Source organism: Camponotus floridanus, unplaced genomic scaffold (genome assembly GCF_003227725.1).
Source record: "Camponotus floridanus strain SB8 unplaced genomic scaffold, Cflo_v7.5 scaffold3, whole genome shotgun sequence".
In the NCBI taxonomy this organism is placed as follows: Eukaryota; Metazoa; Arthropoda; class Insecta; order Hymenoptera; family Formicidae; genus Camponotus; species Camponotus floridanus.
The window spans coordinates 2,219,702-2,238,493 of NW_020229436.1; the positions used below are offsets into that span (position 1 = coordinate 2,219,702).

General features: G+C 33.8%; 1 protein-coding gene across 1 annotated transcript in view; it reads right to left on the reverse strand.

The window, feature by feature from the left end:
- Positions 1 to 16,865, reverse strand: part of LOC105252132 (cadherin-87A) — a 185,298-nt gene extending 168,433 nt beyond the window's left edge. Inside the window, exons 1-2 of the mRNA XM_025410179.1 lie at positions 16,734 to 16,865; positions 14,464 to 14,616 (exon numbers count right to left, since the gene is read on the reverse strand). Coding sequence (XP_025265964.1) covers positions 14,464 to 14,501 — 38 coding nt within the window. The 5' untranslated portion in view covers positions 14,502 to 14,616; positions 16,734 to 16,865. The remainder of the gene's footprint in view (positions 1 to 14,463; positions 14,617 to 16,733) is intronic.
- Between the last annotated feature and the right edge of the window lie 1,927 nt (positions 16,866 to 18,792).

Consider the following 18,792-nt stretch of genomic DNA (forward strand, 5'->3'; position numbering starts at 1 on the left):
CAGAATATGCAAATGCTTTTATGTAAATACGATCGGAATGCGCGCGATAGATATGGTAGAATATTTTCGAATTAATAGTGTCTCGCGTTTGAAAACTAGCACGAGCAAATAGCAATAACGTTTTATATTACTTTAGTCAGTCAGTCCAAACAAAATAAATCGCTTCTAAAGAGACTAAAGTACTAGTATTTATACTTTGTGCTCATCTTTCCCTACATTAATTCAGTTTTATTTTTACATGAGAAAATGTATATGTGCACATAACTTTTAATTTTCGCCAAATGAAATATCATTTCGCTAAAAAAATATGAATTAATAATTTCTGAGAAATTTATAATAATATAAACTAAAAAAATATGTAATGGGAGTTAGAGATATTTAATTCCAATCAAAATAATACAATAGAGAAAATCCTTTTATATTATATATATATATGGAAAAATAATTTTATTAATAAATTCTCAATGTTTCAACCACAAATATGTGACCTTTTGAAAAGGAATAACAATCACGCAATATTCAATGCAAAAAGTCAATATTAAAAAAGTCGTGCTGAAATACAAGAATGAATTATTAATCATTAGTCCCAATGTAACAATGTAATGAAAAAGTTAATATATGCTAAGAAGATAATTAACAAATAATAAAAAAATGGTCGAATGAGCGACCTGAAGTAATATTCTTCTTCAACGGACTCAAGAGCGGCTGTGCCTCATTTTCAAAGAAATTTCGTGGATGATCCCACACTGGGGCATGAATAGAAGCGAAATCTCGCTCTATTGCGTAAATGGAATCCGCAGAAGCAGAGCACGCTCTTAACAGAGGCGTATTTAAAAAGCGAGAGTCGATCTTAATGAGACGAGTTGCGTGTCTATCCCAGGCCTAACGCGATATCTCCGCGCTTTATGATGCAAAGAACTCGGCAGAAATAGCATTCACAGCGCTCTTGTACCCTACTTTTGCTCGTTACGTCACACGTTGCACACTGTGTGTGTGTGAAAAATTATAATAAACCTGGCATGGTATAATTTAATTTCGCCGCACCTAAGAAATCGCATGATTCGCAACGACTATGCACATAATAGCGGTATAACACGTCTGTTCAAACCGTTGCAAACAGTCGGCATAGATTGTATGACTGAAATGTATTGTATTTCAAGTATAATGTACGAGGGGTTTCTTAAACCAAAGAGATAAAGAAAGAGATAGACACAACCGTGAAATTTTATCGCGACAAACGCGATATGGATTTTAATAAATACGCCGCAACGCGAGCGCTTATTTGATAAGAGTAATTGGCATGCGCGCGTTCTGTGGAAAGTAAATCCGAATATCGTTTTGTTGAAATTTTCAGTCAGATGACTCGAATTCCACCGATAACAAATGTTATGTATATCAAACATGCATTTCCGTTACATCTCTCGAAAAGAGGGAAACCGGAATCAGCGACACATCGTGTTACGCGCACACGGTTGGTCATGAAATAGCCGGACCGTTAATCGATTGATGAAATTGTCGAATGAAACGTCAGCGTCTGCTAAACCGCGACGTTTTACATACATGTGTAACATATATGCATATATGTTATTTTCAGTCAGAATGAAACATTGTGAGTTTTCCTTCCACCGTATTAATTTACGTTGTACTTTCACACGGAAATATGATGACATAATTATAAATGGAATAATTAATTTACAAACAGGATTCCAACGTGCAATATTCAAGGATCTAAAAATAAAAGAATCGCATAATCCATAATTCATTAGTTTGAAAGTTCAAGGTGTTCATACTATATTCGCGAGATACCTCGCGAGTCGGGGATTTGAAATCTACAAAGGTCCTTTTTTCGACAATTCACTTATAAAATGCGCGCTGTAATTGAATAAAAAAATCAAAATAAATTCTGTTACACTGCTTGTCCGCTTGAATAAGTGGAGTTAAACTTTTATGCGACGTATAAAAGCGAACGACAGGGCGCATCGACAATTACCAATAAAACCAGAGAGAATAGTTTATATATACATATATATATACGTTACATCGCGATTGTATACAATTGTTTTACAGCTCGGCTTTCCACAGCACGATTTATATCGCTGTTGGCTTTTGCACGACTGCTGTTTTACCGCGGCTACGTCGCCGGAAGCGGTCCTTTTTACACGAGAGGCCGTTATTCCTGACCAGAAAAAGCGTAGCCGTAAACGCGCCATCTTCGATTCCGCTCGCAATCCGAGATATTAATCCGATAGCTATCTGCGAATTTCACTAACATGTTAAGTACGCGTCCATCTCGATAAAATTTCAATTTCCGGAAAATTCTCGCGCCTCGATTTGAGGAGAATCGGAAATTTATTACTAAAATGTGATAAAATAAATTGTTAATTTATTAATACGAATTTTAGGCAACAAGAAAATTTATTATCAATTCACATTAATATCGATTTTATGTCACTCGTTTACGAGTTTCGGAAAACTTTTCGAGGAATTTCTACGCGATTAGAAAATGTAAATTTTGTTTTTTATTAAGTTATTTGCAAGAGTATTAGAGGGACAATTTTTTCATGCGATCCGAGGAGAGAATTCTCCTCAATCCGCGGGGAATTTGAAGATTCAAAGTTGCGGCAACTCCATATGATATGATCCGCGACGTGCGACACGTGTAACTTTATTTCCTTGGGGAAAATAAAAATCGACGCGATACGATCGTCGTCTGACCGCTGTCGCGAGGATTTTACGATGCTTGTATACGAGACTCCTGTGTCATCGCTATCCCTTCTTCTCCCTTCTCGTCATTCATTAAATTCTATTACTATCTCGTGTCTTCTTCACTCTCGTTCCTCAAACGCAACAGAAACTCGGACATTTAGACGAGATATTTCTTCTATTTACCGCTCGGCGAAATAAGCAAAGAGTTTACACGAGCAAACCCGATGCGAAAGTCATCGCACGATTGATCGTTGATCTCCTTTCCGTTAACGGTACGCAGATTTTTACGAGAAATCTCCGCGCTATGACGTACATCGCAACATTGACAGGCGCATAATTGCACGTTATCAGCGTTGATCTTTATTGACATGATTTTAATTGCCTCGTAACTCGTAACATATCCAAAGCACTACTGTATAAAGTAAAAATATTGATTAATACTTCACCTTTTTCTTTGTAAAATGTGGAAAAATAAATTTTAGATTAATAAACATACACGTAATTCCCCATTTAAATGTTTTTATTTCGTTGACCCATATTTAATTTATCTCCATAATAAAATTGGAAACTCTCATACGTAAATAAATCCTTGTATTTTCCTTCTTTCAAGTGGAAACTCGTATTAATTTATGATTGATGCAAAAAAAAAGTTTGATATGATTATACATCTAAACATCTTTCACTACTCGCGACCGCAAGAGCGCGAATCGCGATCCGCGGTAAGTAAACTCGCAAAATAATATATTCGCTCTCTGTGTCATCCAGTTATAAAGTACAGCGTTCCCCGTTTATATTTTCGTATCCTCTCCGCGCTATAACGCATTTCTAGTTCACATCCAGGCATGAACACCTCGGCTTATTGGGCGGGCAGAATACGGTAAGCGGCATCGTCGACACGAAGCTTGTGCGAGCGAATATACCTGCCGCGGATGCACGTGCCAGCTCGTGGGTACACGCCGGCATTACACCTCTGTCCGCGTACATATGTGTGCATGTGTGCGTGTGTGTGTGTGTTCACGTGCGTCACACATACGAGAGATGTACACGCGTTGATATATGGCAGTGCACCAAGTGCACCACATATATGAACCTTATGTACACACGATGTTGGGCAGCCGCGTATATGGTTAGGACTGTGCACGACGTGCGTGACAGGAGCATCTATGTACGTACGACCGCGCTATGCATATACAAACATACAGGGTGTATCAAAAATCATGTATAATATGTATGTATATATGTGTGCATATATATATATATATATATATATATATATATATATAAAACAATCGCGCAGGGGAAATTTATTTTATAAAAAATAAAAAATAAAACTTATTTAAAAAAAGAGAAAGAAAAAAAAAATATATATATATATATATATATAACAATCGCGCGCAGGGGAAATTTATTTGATAAAAAATAAAAAATAAAACTTATTTAAAAAAAGAGAAAGAAAATATTTGCGCGCGAGTTCTCAGTGTTTGGAAAAGTTATCAATAGTGTTACACGAGATCATAATATTCGATAGTTTGCAGTTGTTCTCCCTCTTTTCAAATTCAAAACATTTTTAATTTAATTTTACTAAAACATCAAGGGTCCAATGTTCCTCTTTGAAAGTTGAACATGGCACGAATAAATAATAAAGCTTTATTAGTGATTTCCTTTTGAATACATTTCACTTGCAAATTAATCAGCGATAAGATATTTAATATTTAAACTTGAGCAATTTACCGTGAAATAAATGAAAGGCTCGCTGGAGCTAAAATATGTAAGCTTTATATATTGAATTAATTGCGATTTTCAATGTTTAACGTTTAAAAAATTGTAGCGAGCTTACATCTGTGATTTATCGCGTTAGAGAGACTTAAAGACATACACGAGCGTCTTTCTTCGGGAGTCTCTTTATTCGGTCGCACGTTACGATCCGTTAGCACATCCTCTGGGTCATCGACCATACGGTCGCTACGCGTAGAAGATTGCGCGCGGATAGCGATGGCCCTCGACCCGATACTCTCGCTTGCAAATTTTCAAGCACTGCAAGCCTGCAAGCACGCTTGTTAAGGTCATTCCGTGTCCTCAAAATTGTCGGCATTACCTCGCAAGAGTGCTCGAATGCCAATGCTTAACGCACACACGTGCAATGTATTTATATATATTTTTTATATATATTTGCAATATACATATTATTGGATATTAATTTGCACGATTAAAAGTGAAACGCATAATTTTAACTTTATTAAAGCAACTAGAAGCGTTACTTTAATAAAGAAATATAAAACAAAGCATATCGTGTATTTCACAATTCATCTTTTTTCATTTTATATGTTTTTTTTACAATATCTACACATATTTTTTTCGATAACAGTCAATACTTTAACTTCAATAAGAAAATATGGTAATAAATTTCTTTACGCATTTTCCGAATCACTTGCGAAGATATGTAAATACGAAAGAAAGAATCTGCTGCATTTTATTTATGTGACGCATTATTTCGCCAACAGGAACGATTGGATATTTTAGAAAATTTTCGACAGAATAAATAAAATTTAAATCTTTTTGCCACACGTGCAGCTAACATTAGGAGAGCTTAACACACGCCGTTCGATACGTCGCGAGGGTATCGGCGCCATCGCTACTCGCATCTCGCCTTCACGAATATCCTCCGGCGGATCCTGACCTCGCCTCGAGCTCTCGCGTGGTATTCCAACTCAAGATACCTCTTCGAGTAGAAGAGATACTTCCAGTACAAGTGCGTGGCATGCGAATCTCACGGGAGGGCGCGTTATACAAGGTGTTCCCGATAAAAAAAAATATACGCACGGAGAGGAATTATTTTTTAAATCCTACATTATGCGCAAATAAACGTTCATTAAATTGCCTCAACACGTATTTCTGAAATAAATTTTTCACGTTAAAGCGAAAGAAAATATCTTCGTAAACAAACAAACATTTGAAATAGCACATTACATTTGCAAAAGCGAGACAATATCAGCTAAATGAAGACAAAATGAGAGTTCTTAATTAAAATCAAAATATTACAACATGTAATAAACTTGCTAATATTACAATTGGTACAGGTACATATTCTCATATTTGAACAATACCTTGTGTATTAATATTCATTTAATGTGAAAAGCTTTTGTGTGTGCGCAGAATTTGGAGTTGAACATTAAAGCACCAACGATCCCAGCTAAAGTTTAATGTGTCATTCGTGCTTTTACAATATTTACAAAAATTTGCGGCAAATTTTCGCGGACAATTTTTGAGTCACCCGATTGATGCGTAACATGTTTTTTTTTCCCGCAGCATCCCGCACGTAGCGTAATACCGAGAGAAATCCTCCAACGCAAAGTTCTGTCGGGTCTCCCAGCCAACCGTATGATAAATCACTTTCCGGACACCCATACATCTGTTCCAGTAGTTTCGGATCCTATCTATCATATCCAATGCGTACATGAAACAACAGCGGGCATTTCGTTTACGAGAGCCACGAGATCTGCATTATATGCACGAATTCGAGATGAATTTTTTTTCTGTCGTCCACAAATTATTTTTCGCGGGATTGCAATGTGACTTTGGTCGATTAGCTTGCAAGCTACGGCTTGCAATTAGAGAATCAGCATCGCGGGAAACTTTCGCGGGGGCGAACGTTGCAAATCCGAGGGTGTTATTGAATTCGGGACGCGAATGCGCGTTTAACATCGCGATTTAATCGAGCGAATACGTGGCGGGATTTGAATATCGAGTTTGATTTTTCAACTCGTCGATATACTATATTATCCCCGTTGGAAATTCGTCGTTTGATAGTCGCCGCACGACAAAAATCGCGGAACAATTTATGTTCGAGGAAGTCGGAAGACACGTTACGCACGTACGCAATAAACATGCCTCGCGTCTGCTGTATTTCCGTCTACGATAAAGGTGAAGCGACATACCGGAGTAACGGTTTAAGCTAACGTTGCTTATACGGTACATCATCGAGATCCCAGGCCCGTCTCTAGCCGAGGATGTTACGCTCGGTCTCCAATCAAACATCAATAAAAATGTTAAAAAATTATCAAAACATTCTGAAAAATTAAAAGTTTAATATATACAAAATCCTAATACGAAATATCTCGGCTATCTTTAACTGCAAATTAAGTCAATTCAATTTTTAAGCGACTAAGAATCTGGATTTTTAATTTAATTATTAAAATATCGAACATATGAGGTTAAAAATTAAGAAAAAAAAAACATATGTATCAATAATTTTTGAGTGTTTTCAAATTTCTTTCTGCTAATCACAGGCTTATCAGTATTACTTGACATAATTTTTATTTATTTTCTTTTTCCAGCAACAAGATGATTGATGACGAACTTTAAAATTATGAAAATATCGATGAAAATAGCAAAGTAAATTATGGAATATTGCAATTACGTGTTAATTTGAATCGTGCATTACTTTCACATTAATTTCGTTTCAAGTAATATCGATAGAACAGACTTGAAACGCGCGACCGCGCTTAATTTAATAACGACTATATACGGCCGCGTGAGATTGAATTTATGAAGTCGCAAACTTCCAGTTTTACGTCCTAACAAGATTACAAGTTCGCAACCTTTTCATTCTGGGGAAGCCGAAATGGCGCGAGGCATGTCATATATAAAACGCTCTAGCAGTGAAATCCTTTAATTGATTCTAATAAGAGGAGCAATAATCTCTCCGCCAAATTCCGTCCTTGGACACAGTGCGCTCGTTTAATTTTCTACCTGACGTTTTTAGAAATTTAACGAGTTATCTTTGCTGTTTTAACGAAATGATAATACATATGATGTTCTAGAATTGTCAATCTTATGAAGCTAATCTTTTTTAACGTCGATAATCTCATGAAACTGAGCATTTTAAATTTTTAATTTTTACCTTTTCATTTTAAGTTTTTTTTCAGTATTTTAGTAACTGAAATTCAAATTAAACTTTTATGAAAGTAAAAACCATTTCAAATTGCATGATGAGTAATATTGCATTATTTATGAGCGTCCCTGTAGATTAATTCGAGAAAAGCCGTTCATTTATCGCGGTTAGTTACTTAAATCTATTAAGATGTTAATATTCCCTTTTCTCTAATGGAAAAAAATTAATATCAAATTTCAAAAATTAACATAACGTATTCATTTTTTATTTACGTTAGAGCTATCAAAATTTACGAATATATGTAGTAGGTAGAAGCTTCGAATTTTAACGATAGATTTTTTCACGAAAAATGCGTCATTCAATATTGCAATAATAAACTTTAAAACGCTTCTAAAAGTGCAACAAAGTGTCTGAGTATAATGATTACACTCGTTATATATTGAACGTACTTCGCGAGGGATATCTATCACGCGGGCTCATTTGTAGCTCTCTCGTATAATCACGACAATCAAGTGCCTATTTCAGCAATACAATCAAGGCGACGTATTGTTTGATTAGCCTGACAAAGACACACGAGACTAATGGACATCTTAATGGCGATACTGCTGAATGTGGGTAGGTCAAATTCATAGACAGTCCGCTGCATTCGAGATAGGATCAATCGAAAAATTGCGGTAGCTCGTTTAAATCGATTATCGAGTTTAAAGAACAAATGAAACAATGGAAAATTGAACAAATTTCTTGTAACAACAATTCACGTTTCAAAAAGATCGATATAAATTTGTTTTAAAAAAGATCTCCTGTAATTTTTATTCGCAAATTAAATTTACATCGAGTCTCAAAATAAAAGTGATTCATATGCTATTTAAAAAAAATATTATTTATAACAATGTCAATCGATAAAAACGAAAATATATCATCTTGATTTCATGTATGTAAAGTATATTTTAACGAATATATTTTTTCGGCAAAGTTTACTTTTAGACTTAATGATAGAGAGAGAAAGAGAGATTTTTCTCGTCAATTTAATTTGCATTTAATTTACATTCAACTCAACATGAAAAATTTATTTATTTTTATTCGTTAAAATATTACCAATACATTAAATATTTTCAAAATAAAGCTTTACTGCCAGCATAAAAAATTTTTACTATACATCAAAAATATTTAATAATCAGTCACGACAAATAAGGTATTAACATTTTACATTTCAAAAAGCTTTCGCACAAGCGCATTAATTTTGAATGTTGTTTATAATTTACCATCGAGACCGATCGCATAAAAGTTACTAAAATAGCTGTGACCGGCAATATATGAAGGTATTTCAATATGCCGAATATTTACCAGCAGCGTATTGAGACCAGCTCGATACCGTTGTACTTTCAGCTTCAATCGTTTTAATCGTTCGTTTTGTACACCTAGTTACATATTTGACTACTTCGTGCTCAAACGGAAGTGTTTAACACTGTAACGGGTACGTTCAATTTCCAACAGCAGGTTAAGTAGTCAAATTGTTACTTGTTTTGCGCGTATTTTATGTGAAAAATATCAGAAATTATATTTAAAAATTACATTAAAATTATATTAAAAAATTCTATCAATTATAATGATATCCTAGAAAAAGAGGTACCAAGTTTACGGGAAGCTATTTGAAAACTTGACTTGTTTCGAATACGAAGCTGCGACTTTTTCGCAGCAGCAGGTCAGCTGAAGTTTTCCGACCCGGGGACTTTCGTTCCAAGAACGATTCCGTGTTCATTCCTGCATGAACGTATGAGCAAGAGATCCCTACCACGCGAAATAGACTTTCACCATGACGTTCGCCAGCGCCTCGATGACGATCGGACGACCTTGCGTGCCTCGAGTACCACAGTATTCAGCTTACGCGAAATAAACCCAGCTTGCTTACGAATGGATACGAGATAGATCAGAGTCGAAGCTAAAATCTGATAAAATCAATTTATCGATTACGAAACGTGAGACTTTTCAAATCATGAACTTGAATGGTTTCTCAGGCGATGATGCGAATTCGGAATCATATCTTATAACACGAAGGGAAATATGCGACAAAAAATTCTTTAATCTTTCGATTTTTGAATAATTATGATACAAAGACAAAGATAATCAATTCACGTATAAATATAATTTACAGGATCCTCGAGATTTTTTAAATATATTTAAAATGACACCTGCGAATGTGAAAGCCCACGATTCGAAATCATGTATCATAAAGAGAAAGAAAATATAAAAAGAAAATATCCGACAAATAATTCTTTAACCTTTCGATTTTTGAATAATTATAATACAAAGACAAAGACAATCAATTCGCGTGTAAATGTAATTTACAGGATCTCCTAATTTTTAAAATATACTTAAAATGCCACCTGTGAATGTGAAGGTCCACGATTCGAAATCACGTATCATAAAGAGAAAGAAAATATGAGAAGAAAATATGCGACGAGCAATTAACCTTTCGATTTTTGAATAATTATAATACAAAGATAAAACAATCAATTCGTATATAAATATAATTTACGAGAATCTCGAAGTTTTTAAAATTTATTTAAAATATATTTAAAATGACATCTGTAAATGTGAAGATCTACGATTCGAAATCATATAACGAGAAAGAAAATGTAAGAAAATAAGCGATGAACAACTCTTTAACCTTTCGATTTTTTATGCTAATACTTACGACAATCTATTTGCGCGTAAACATAATTTATAGAAATCTCAAGATCTTTAAAATATATTTAAAATGACATCTGCGAATATAAAGGTCCACGATTCGAAAGCATGTATTAACGAGAAAGAAAAATATGCGATGAGCAACTCTTTAACCTTTCGATTTTTTATAATAATAATTACGACAATTAATTTGCGCGTAAACATAATTTATAGGAATTTCAAGATCTTTAAAATATATTTAAAATGACATCTGCGAATATGAAGGTCCACGATTCGAAAGCATGTATTAATAACGAGAAAGAAAATTTGCGATGAGCAACTCTTTAACTCTTCGATTTTTTATGATAATAATTACGATAATCAATTTACGCGTAAACATAATTTATAGGGATCTCGAGATTTTAAAAATATATTTAAAATAATAACATCTGCGAATATGAAGGTCCACGATTTGCAAGATGTCATTTATTAGGCTCAGAGCTCTAAGGCCTCTCGTTGCAAGGAGGAAGAAAAAGGGAAAAAAGGCAACACGGAAAGGGCGAAATTTCAAGTCCTGCCATGATATTCGGTTTCAATTAAATCCGAGGATTCGCGCGCTTAATGAAAAATGTGCCGAGAACTTTCCGCTTCAAGCACTCTTCTTTGGAAACGATTATTGCCTAGCGGATGCGCCGGAGCATTTCTCTCCGGAAACCCGTTTTCTACAGTTTTATAAAGTGATATGCTCAAGTTCCCTCGAAACGCAACAACGAATACCGAAAGCAAAGCCGCTCGTTTATTCTTTACAGCATACGAACTCGCTTCCGCGACTTTGCCCGTTTTTTAATTCGCCTAACTTTCACACGTTCGTAATTCGCATCCATTATGCCTAAAAACTTGCACGAAAAGCAGCAACACATTCTCAGACATGTATAATATAATGCTCCTTCTGTGAAACGTAAATAGTTGAAAGTAAGCTAAAAGAGGAAAACATATTTGCATTTCAATTGACGATTAATTAAATGACGATGCGAAGAAGATCGTAGAAATTATTAAGGATAAATAAATCCCACGTATTTTAATTTTTCATACATTTAAATTTTGCTCTTTAAATGTCACTCTTTGTGCAAAATTAAAAAATAAATTGTCAAATATGGACGTATGAGCATATTTGATGTATGCTGACGTATAATCAGGGCAAAGCTAATTAAAAATTATTTTCGTCATCGAGATAACTAAAATCAAAGGGAAAAATCGATCTTTGAAATTTTTATAAAATATCGAGAGATCTAAACCGTCCTCCTTTCTCTCTCGCGAGGTAATTGAAAAATACTGCAATATCGTCGACCCCGAGCATGTTTGTTGTCCTCGTGGGGAGGTCGCGTCGTTGCTCAAGGGTTGAAAAATCGGTCGGCACCGGCCGAAATGGTAGTCGTCGTTTTACGTGTGTTGTAAAATCAATGGGTGGTAAACGAGGACGCGATCGGTAAACAATGCGCCGCGGCAGAAAATATTGCACCGCTGCAATAGAGCCTGTGTAACACTTTGCTTTGTGTAGCACCTCGGCGAGCACGCCGCCGAAATACGACTGGGTAAATATTTGAAAACGCTTTTGCTCTGTATAAAATATATAAAATCCGCGTGCGCGCAAACGTCGAAAAACGTTGCGCTGCAACTTGAGCGGTGCACGCGTGTAATTTTATCGAATTTTACCGAATTTTACCGCGCATGAGAAACGAGAAACGATCTATTGTTTGTTATAATACGACTACGTAACTTTGAAGGTATGGCTTACATTGCGCGTGAAAAAGTTTGCGGCGTTATACACGGTGTCCTAAGACGCGCAAAATCAAGATAAATTCCCAAAGTTTAGCTTGACGATAAAACAACGCCTGGTATTTTCAAAACAGTCGTAATTTATCTACTAATATATCTACTAGCATATTTTACATGTAAATTCTTCTAAATTTTTGAATTGGTAGGGAAAAAAGATTTGTACGCGAATTTTTAGACATGGAGAAATGCGAAGGGGCGTTTCCGAGAACGGGGATGCTTTATAGCGTCTCTCCCATTATACCATTATTATTTCAAGGGTTAACGCGCAAGATGTTCTCTCCAAATGGTAGCATATACACAATGTTGCACTGGAATACCACACGGCGATCTCGGTTCATTATCGCGACTGCTCGCGAGGCAAACTTAGACCGCGAGTTTCGTAATTGCTCCCAGCGAAGTGTTACAACCGCATGAGCGCGAAAACAAGCCGAATTGAGTAAGGCGTTCGTGACCGGCGAACTTTACATTAACGATATTACATCCCCGTGCGTCGGTATAAACAAGATTTTGTCGAGCGGTAGGTGCGCATATTTTGAGAAAAGCTTATCTTTTGCGAAACTTATAATTGCATATTCGGTAGATTTGCATCGCAAAAAAAATTTTAAAAACTTTGCACTAATCATAATAGAATCTTTACGATTTACCTAATAATAATGGAGAGTGACAGAGACAAAGAGAAACCGATAGAAAGTCTTATAAAATAATTATGATATGTGTGTGTGTCGTTATGTCATAATTATAGTATATATCTCACTCGTGAAAAAGACGTAAACGAGATATTTTAAACAAAAATAGAAACTAAAATAAAAAATATACAAGATATATTATACTTGTGTTAATAAGTAGGGCTATTATTTTTGACAATTTTCAAAGATTCGAAGCTCCGAAAAATATATTCTTGAAAATTCATGTAAGAAATGTTGAAAATAGTGTAAATAAAAATGAATAAATTAATTAATATATATACACAAAAAATTATTTAAAAAATAAATTATTAATAAATTATTAAAAATGATTGAAAAACAAAATTTTTAGAAATATTTTTCATATTTAGCCACATAAATGCAGTATTTTATTTAGATTTTATCATATAATTTTATAAATATATATTTATCGCGATAATATAACTTTCGAAGCTTCGAAACTTTCAAATTTCGATTTTTGAAGATTTTAATATCAAAGCTTCGAATCTTCGAATATCGAAGCCTTCAAACTAAAAGAAATCACCAGCCCTACTAATAACATTTTAAATTTTGTAAAACATCAGCATTATTAATATAAAAAGAAGAATCAATAATATTGAATATATTTCAATTATTCATTGCTTTTTGACGATAGAAATATTCGAATAAAACATGCTTTTTTTATTTAAATTAACTTTATATTGCCAGAATTTATTTGTACGAGTAATCAATTTTTATAACATTTCTGTTTTTTCTACCTCACAAATTTTAATAGTAAATAAATATTAATATCTAGACTGCAAGTCGAAAACGCGATGCATAGCAGCACAATGAAAAAGGTTAATGAACACGAATATATTGCACACGATTCAGGAGCAAATCGAGATATCATAATACCTGGAAACAGGGCAGCTAAAATAAACATCGATCGGGAAATTTTTAATTTACGTCTACCTCTCTCTCATTTCTACATCGAATCAACTTAAATATTATTAGAAGAATCTCTGATAAGTTTAAAATCGGTTTGCTCTCAATAGAAAATGTCATTTTAAATAACTAGTTCGCAGTATTGAATATTTTTATAAAATTAACAATCAAGTTATATATATATATATATATATATATATATATATATATAATCCATATATATATAACTCTGCTAAAATCCATTTAAAACTAAATGAGGAAAAAGCTTTCATATGTATATCTTTATTTAGTTTAAATCGATTTTACTTTAATAAAATTTTAGTTGAATTTAGATTAATTCTAAAGATATTCAATATCGAGCATTATTTGTGATAGAAAATGACATTTTTTTTTTCGAAAAACATCAATTTTATATACATATTGTACATACATACATATATATACACATATATATTTATATATATTAGAACCTTTTTCATTTATTTATTATTTATATATATATTTATTAAAAAAATAATCTGCTATTAACGATAAAAATAAAATAAAAAGATTTAGAAGATTTTTTTTTTAAATCAGAAAAAGCCTTCTTATATATACATATAAAAAAGCTTTTTTTGATTATTTAAATGCAGTTAAAACGAACAAATTTTAAGTCCGAGCCTAAAGCTATCATGTTTACAGCACGTACATTCGCTGTACGTGCATGCCTCAAATGCTGTTATTTTACAAAAAAGAAAAGGAAAAGGTACTCACCGAACGGCAACGGCTCGTTCCGCGTGTCTGCCCGTCATCCTCGAAGAGTCCTGGGCCGGTCGTTCTGCGTGGGAAGAGTCACGGCGTGCAGATCATTCCATGCCAGGAATCCAAACAGCGGCAACGACGACGATGACGACGACGCGCACCAGCCTTCGAAACAGAAGATTGTCTTTCGCGAGTTTCGTTTCAACGGAGATAAAAGGCACACGAAGGTTCCCGCCGATCTTTCGCGTGAAACGCAAAATTCGACGTCGCGATTTTCGTTATCACGTTGGCAATCCTCGCTTGAGTTATCGAAATTTAGCCGCGCGTTCTTAATCGCGCGCGAAATTTGAAAATTCAGATTTACTCGTCCGAAACGCGACGATGCACTTCGCGTTATCCCGCATGAATTTATACGCATTTTACATATATAAAATAATTACATCGATAATAATCACTTGTAATATATATATATATATAATATTTAAGAATAATATCTAATATATAGAATAATATTTAAAAATATTCAACATAATAATTAAGATGATAATATATTTAAGAATAATATTTAATATTTATAATAATAATTAACGATATATAAAAAAAAGAATTAATCTATATTAATCATGTTTTCAATTTTATTTCTAATTTTATTTTTAGCTGAAACGTAAACAGTTTTATTCGCTCAATTCTCTGTCCGATCTCATTGTGTGATACGTTAGACATTGTGAATAAGTAAAGATAAAACGGTACTCAAAGGATTAAAAAGAACTAAAGAAATTACACTTTAATTGAGTTACTTGCTTTCGATTATGTTTCTAAAAGATCGAGTCAATTAAGCGAAGACTTCGTGTACTTTGATTTACTCAATTCGTTAGATACAAAGGCGAGTGTAATTACATTCCTTCCATCTGCGCTCGGATCTGTGCGACCATAATTAGGCGCACATGTTCATTAAATCCTTACTGCTTTGAAGATAATTAATAAATAATCTTTACGTTTATAGCCGCAATTATGTAAATTTAATTTAATTTACTATATAAATAAATATATTTAATTGATATCAAATATATTAATCATCCGTAAAGATTCCCATGCAAATATCGAAAGATAAATATCATCAAATATATAAGAAATTACATTTGCAAAATTCGATAAAAATATTTCATATCTTTTCCATTAACTTATTATATTATTAATAATCATGCGTAATATAGTTTTAGCAAAAAAATGTTATTAATCGATAATGTAGAAACATTTTATGTAATGAGAACGAGAAATTTTAAATATTGCAAAAGTACTTTAATAATAATAATTCACATATATTCCAGATTAAATTAATAATATTCTATTCTTTACGGGTAGTGTCGCGAACTATTTCTCTTTTATATATTTTTTTTAATCATAAATATTCTTTGAGTAACGTTCAATTCTCACACAATGTTGAAAAAAATATTGAGAAGCTACAATATTAAAATCTATGTATTATTAGTTGAATATATCTTTCAATAATAACGTGCGTAAGAATATATATAATGTAATTTTAACATTACATCTTTAACTTTCGCGCATAACTCCGATAACACGTCAATGACAAACACGTCAATGTCAGCCGCTCGATGTAAATATAAAGACAGAGGAAAACTTATCTGTTTATGAAAAAGACGTCTCTTCTCTCTTCCCTATATTCTCAAATATTATATAATATTATTCATTATATATTACCGTTTAAAAATTACACACTTTTGCGAAACGAGCGATTCACTTGAACGGCTACTCCGAAATCAGTTTCAATGACACGATCGAAAAAAAGAAAGATTTTATTTTTCGAATGGCAATCTCTTTCCTTGAAAGGAATTCCTCTCGAGAATTCTGCGAATTCCGCGACCAAATATTGATATCGCGAGCGAGGATCACCGGTAAGGAACCAATCACGCGCGAACGCGGACGCGAGTGACACGTAAACACCGGCAACTTCGTGCGACACAGCATCAAGCGAGCCAGACAGACGGATAAACAGAAGCGGCAATCTTCGAGACGATTTCAAAAATGCTGCTCCAATGCAACAATGAGACGCGCGTCTGTCTTTCTCCACCTCTCTGTGTTGCACGAGGTGCGGAGGGAGATTCGCGTCCTCCGGGATGTTACACTCTCGCTCCTGCTCCACGCGAACGATTTGTCACCGCGAACCCGGATCGCACGGTTCAGAGCAAAAGAGATACGCGTGTCTTTACGCAGATATCCGCGTATGACGCGATCTCGATCCCCGGATTCGAACGACTCACCGGGCGACGACGGCAGAATTTCCGGAACTCGAACTCGGCGAGTGCGATCGCGAACGTTTACGTTAATCCAGCCCCGCTCGGGCAACCGACTCGACCGTACCTGTGAAAGGCGACCACAACTCTGAACGTTGCGCCGCTACGAGTGGGGAGCTCGTACTCTCTCCCCTCCCTCTGTCTCGCTCGCGCTCACCGATGACGCGCGCGCTCTCTGCCTCCCTCCTCCTTCATCTATCTCGCCGGTGTGAGAAGCTCGTCGAAAGAGCCGCCGGCGGGGACCTCCACGGGTTGAGACATTGCTCACCAGATGGCACGAACGCTCGCGCGACGCGTGACCGTCAGGTCAAGTCAGGTCAGGTCAGGCATCGATGACAAGATCGTATTACGTTTCAATCAGACGTTATTGAATGAAATTTAGGCTTATTTATAAAACTTTACATATATATATATCTATATGTATATGAGTCGCTTATATACTTTCTTCGATCATTTTCCTCACTATTTTAAAATACAATACATGTATATGAGATATAATGTAAATATATGACATAGTATGTATAAATATATAAGATAAACATACAGCACTTTTTTTCTTGATATTATTATAATTTTTGTTTTTTATTTTATTTACATTAGATTACTTATAGGAATAAATCTTTTTTTTCCACTTTTACAAAGTAACTAATTTTCCTAAATCAAGATTTTATGTAAAAGTATCATAATAATTTGATTTGAGGAAATATTTAGTAATAAAATTTATCTTTATTACGAAAAAATGAACGTTTTACATATGGCTGGTATTTAATGTACGATGTGTTCTGCGTTCTTCCGTAAAGGTAAAAATTATTTAAATCATACAGACAACGAAGAAGTGACAATCAAAATAAAAAAAAAAATTATAAAGTGAAGCAAAAATAAAAATTTGCACGTCCTCATATATGCTAATAAGCTTTCGGATATGGACAAGCTTTCGAATCGCATTTCTATATCTACCTCTGATTATATTTTACAAGAAATTGAAATGTCAGTCTTCGCTATTGTTGTAAGATCGCAATATTCAAAGAATTTGCAATAGAATTAAAAAACTTATATTCTGATTTCTTTACAAATTTTTTAAGATGCAAATTTTGTTTAATTTTGCAGGTTTAAATCATATAACATTTGATATTTGTCTTGTTACATTCTTTTTCTTAACTAAAAAATTCTGTACAATGAATCGTATAAACTTTCAAAACTCTGAAATTGTTGACCTCTATAATGACTGTTGTGATCCTAACAAGAAAAACGCGCAAAAAAACCTGTGTACTAGTGAAAGAGCAAAAATTTTAAGATATTTAAATAGTTAGCAGTTTAAAGTCTGGAAACTTTATTATATATTTCTATACGCATTTGGCAAAATGTGGAGTCATTCGAGTTGTAAATTCGGAAGTCACATGTGTAAACGTCCGCCTTGCATTTTGTTTTCTTTTTTTCTTACCGCCCAAGAAAAAAATAAATATACTATAATCAAATGTATAAGTAATTAGATACGGAAAGATCTGATATCTGTATAATTTTATATGATTATATACATACATACATACATACATACATACATACATACATACATACATACATACATACATACATACATACATACATACATACATACATACATACATACATACATACATACACACATACATACACACACACACAATGTGTTACAATAAAATCCACACATACAAAATTTGGAGCGATTTGATTTCATTTTCATACAATCATATTTATAATTTTATTTTTATATAATCATATTATACAATCATATTATTGAGATCTATTTTTATATATAATCAGGTCTAGCCGAATATGATAACATAAAGATAAGATCATATCACGCCAAATTTTGATTATTATATATGATCATATAATACATACACATTATATGATCTTAGCCTTATACAATTATATAAGTGTATTTTTTTCTCGGGCGATAAGATGAATCCGACAATAAGGAAATCTTTACTGCTTAATTTATGTATTATAGCGAATTCAGTCACTCGTTCTACACTGCACTAATGCA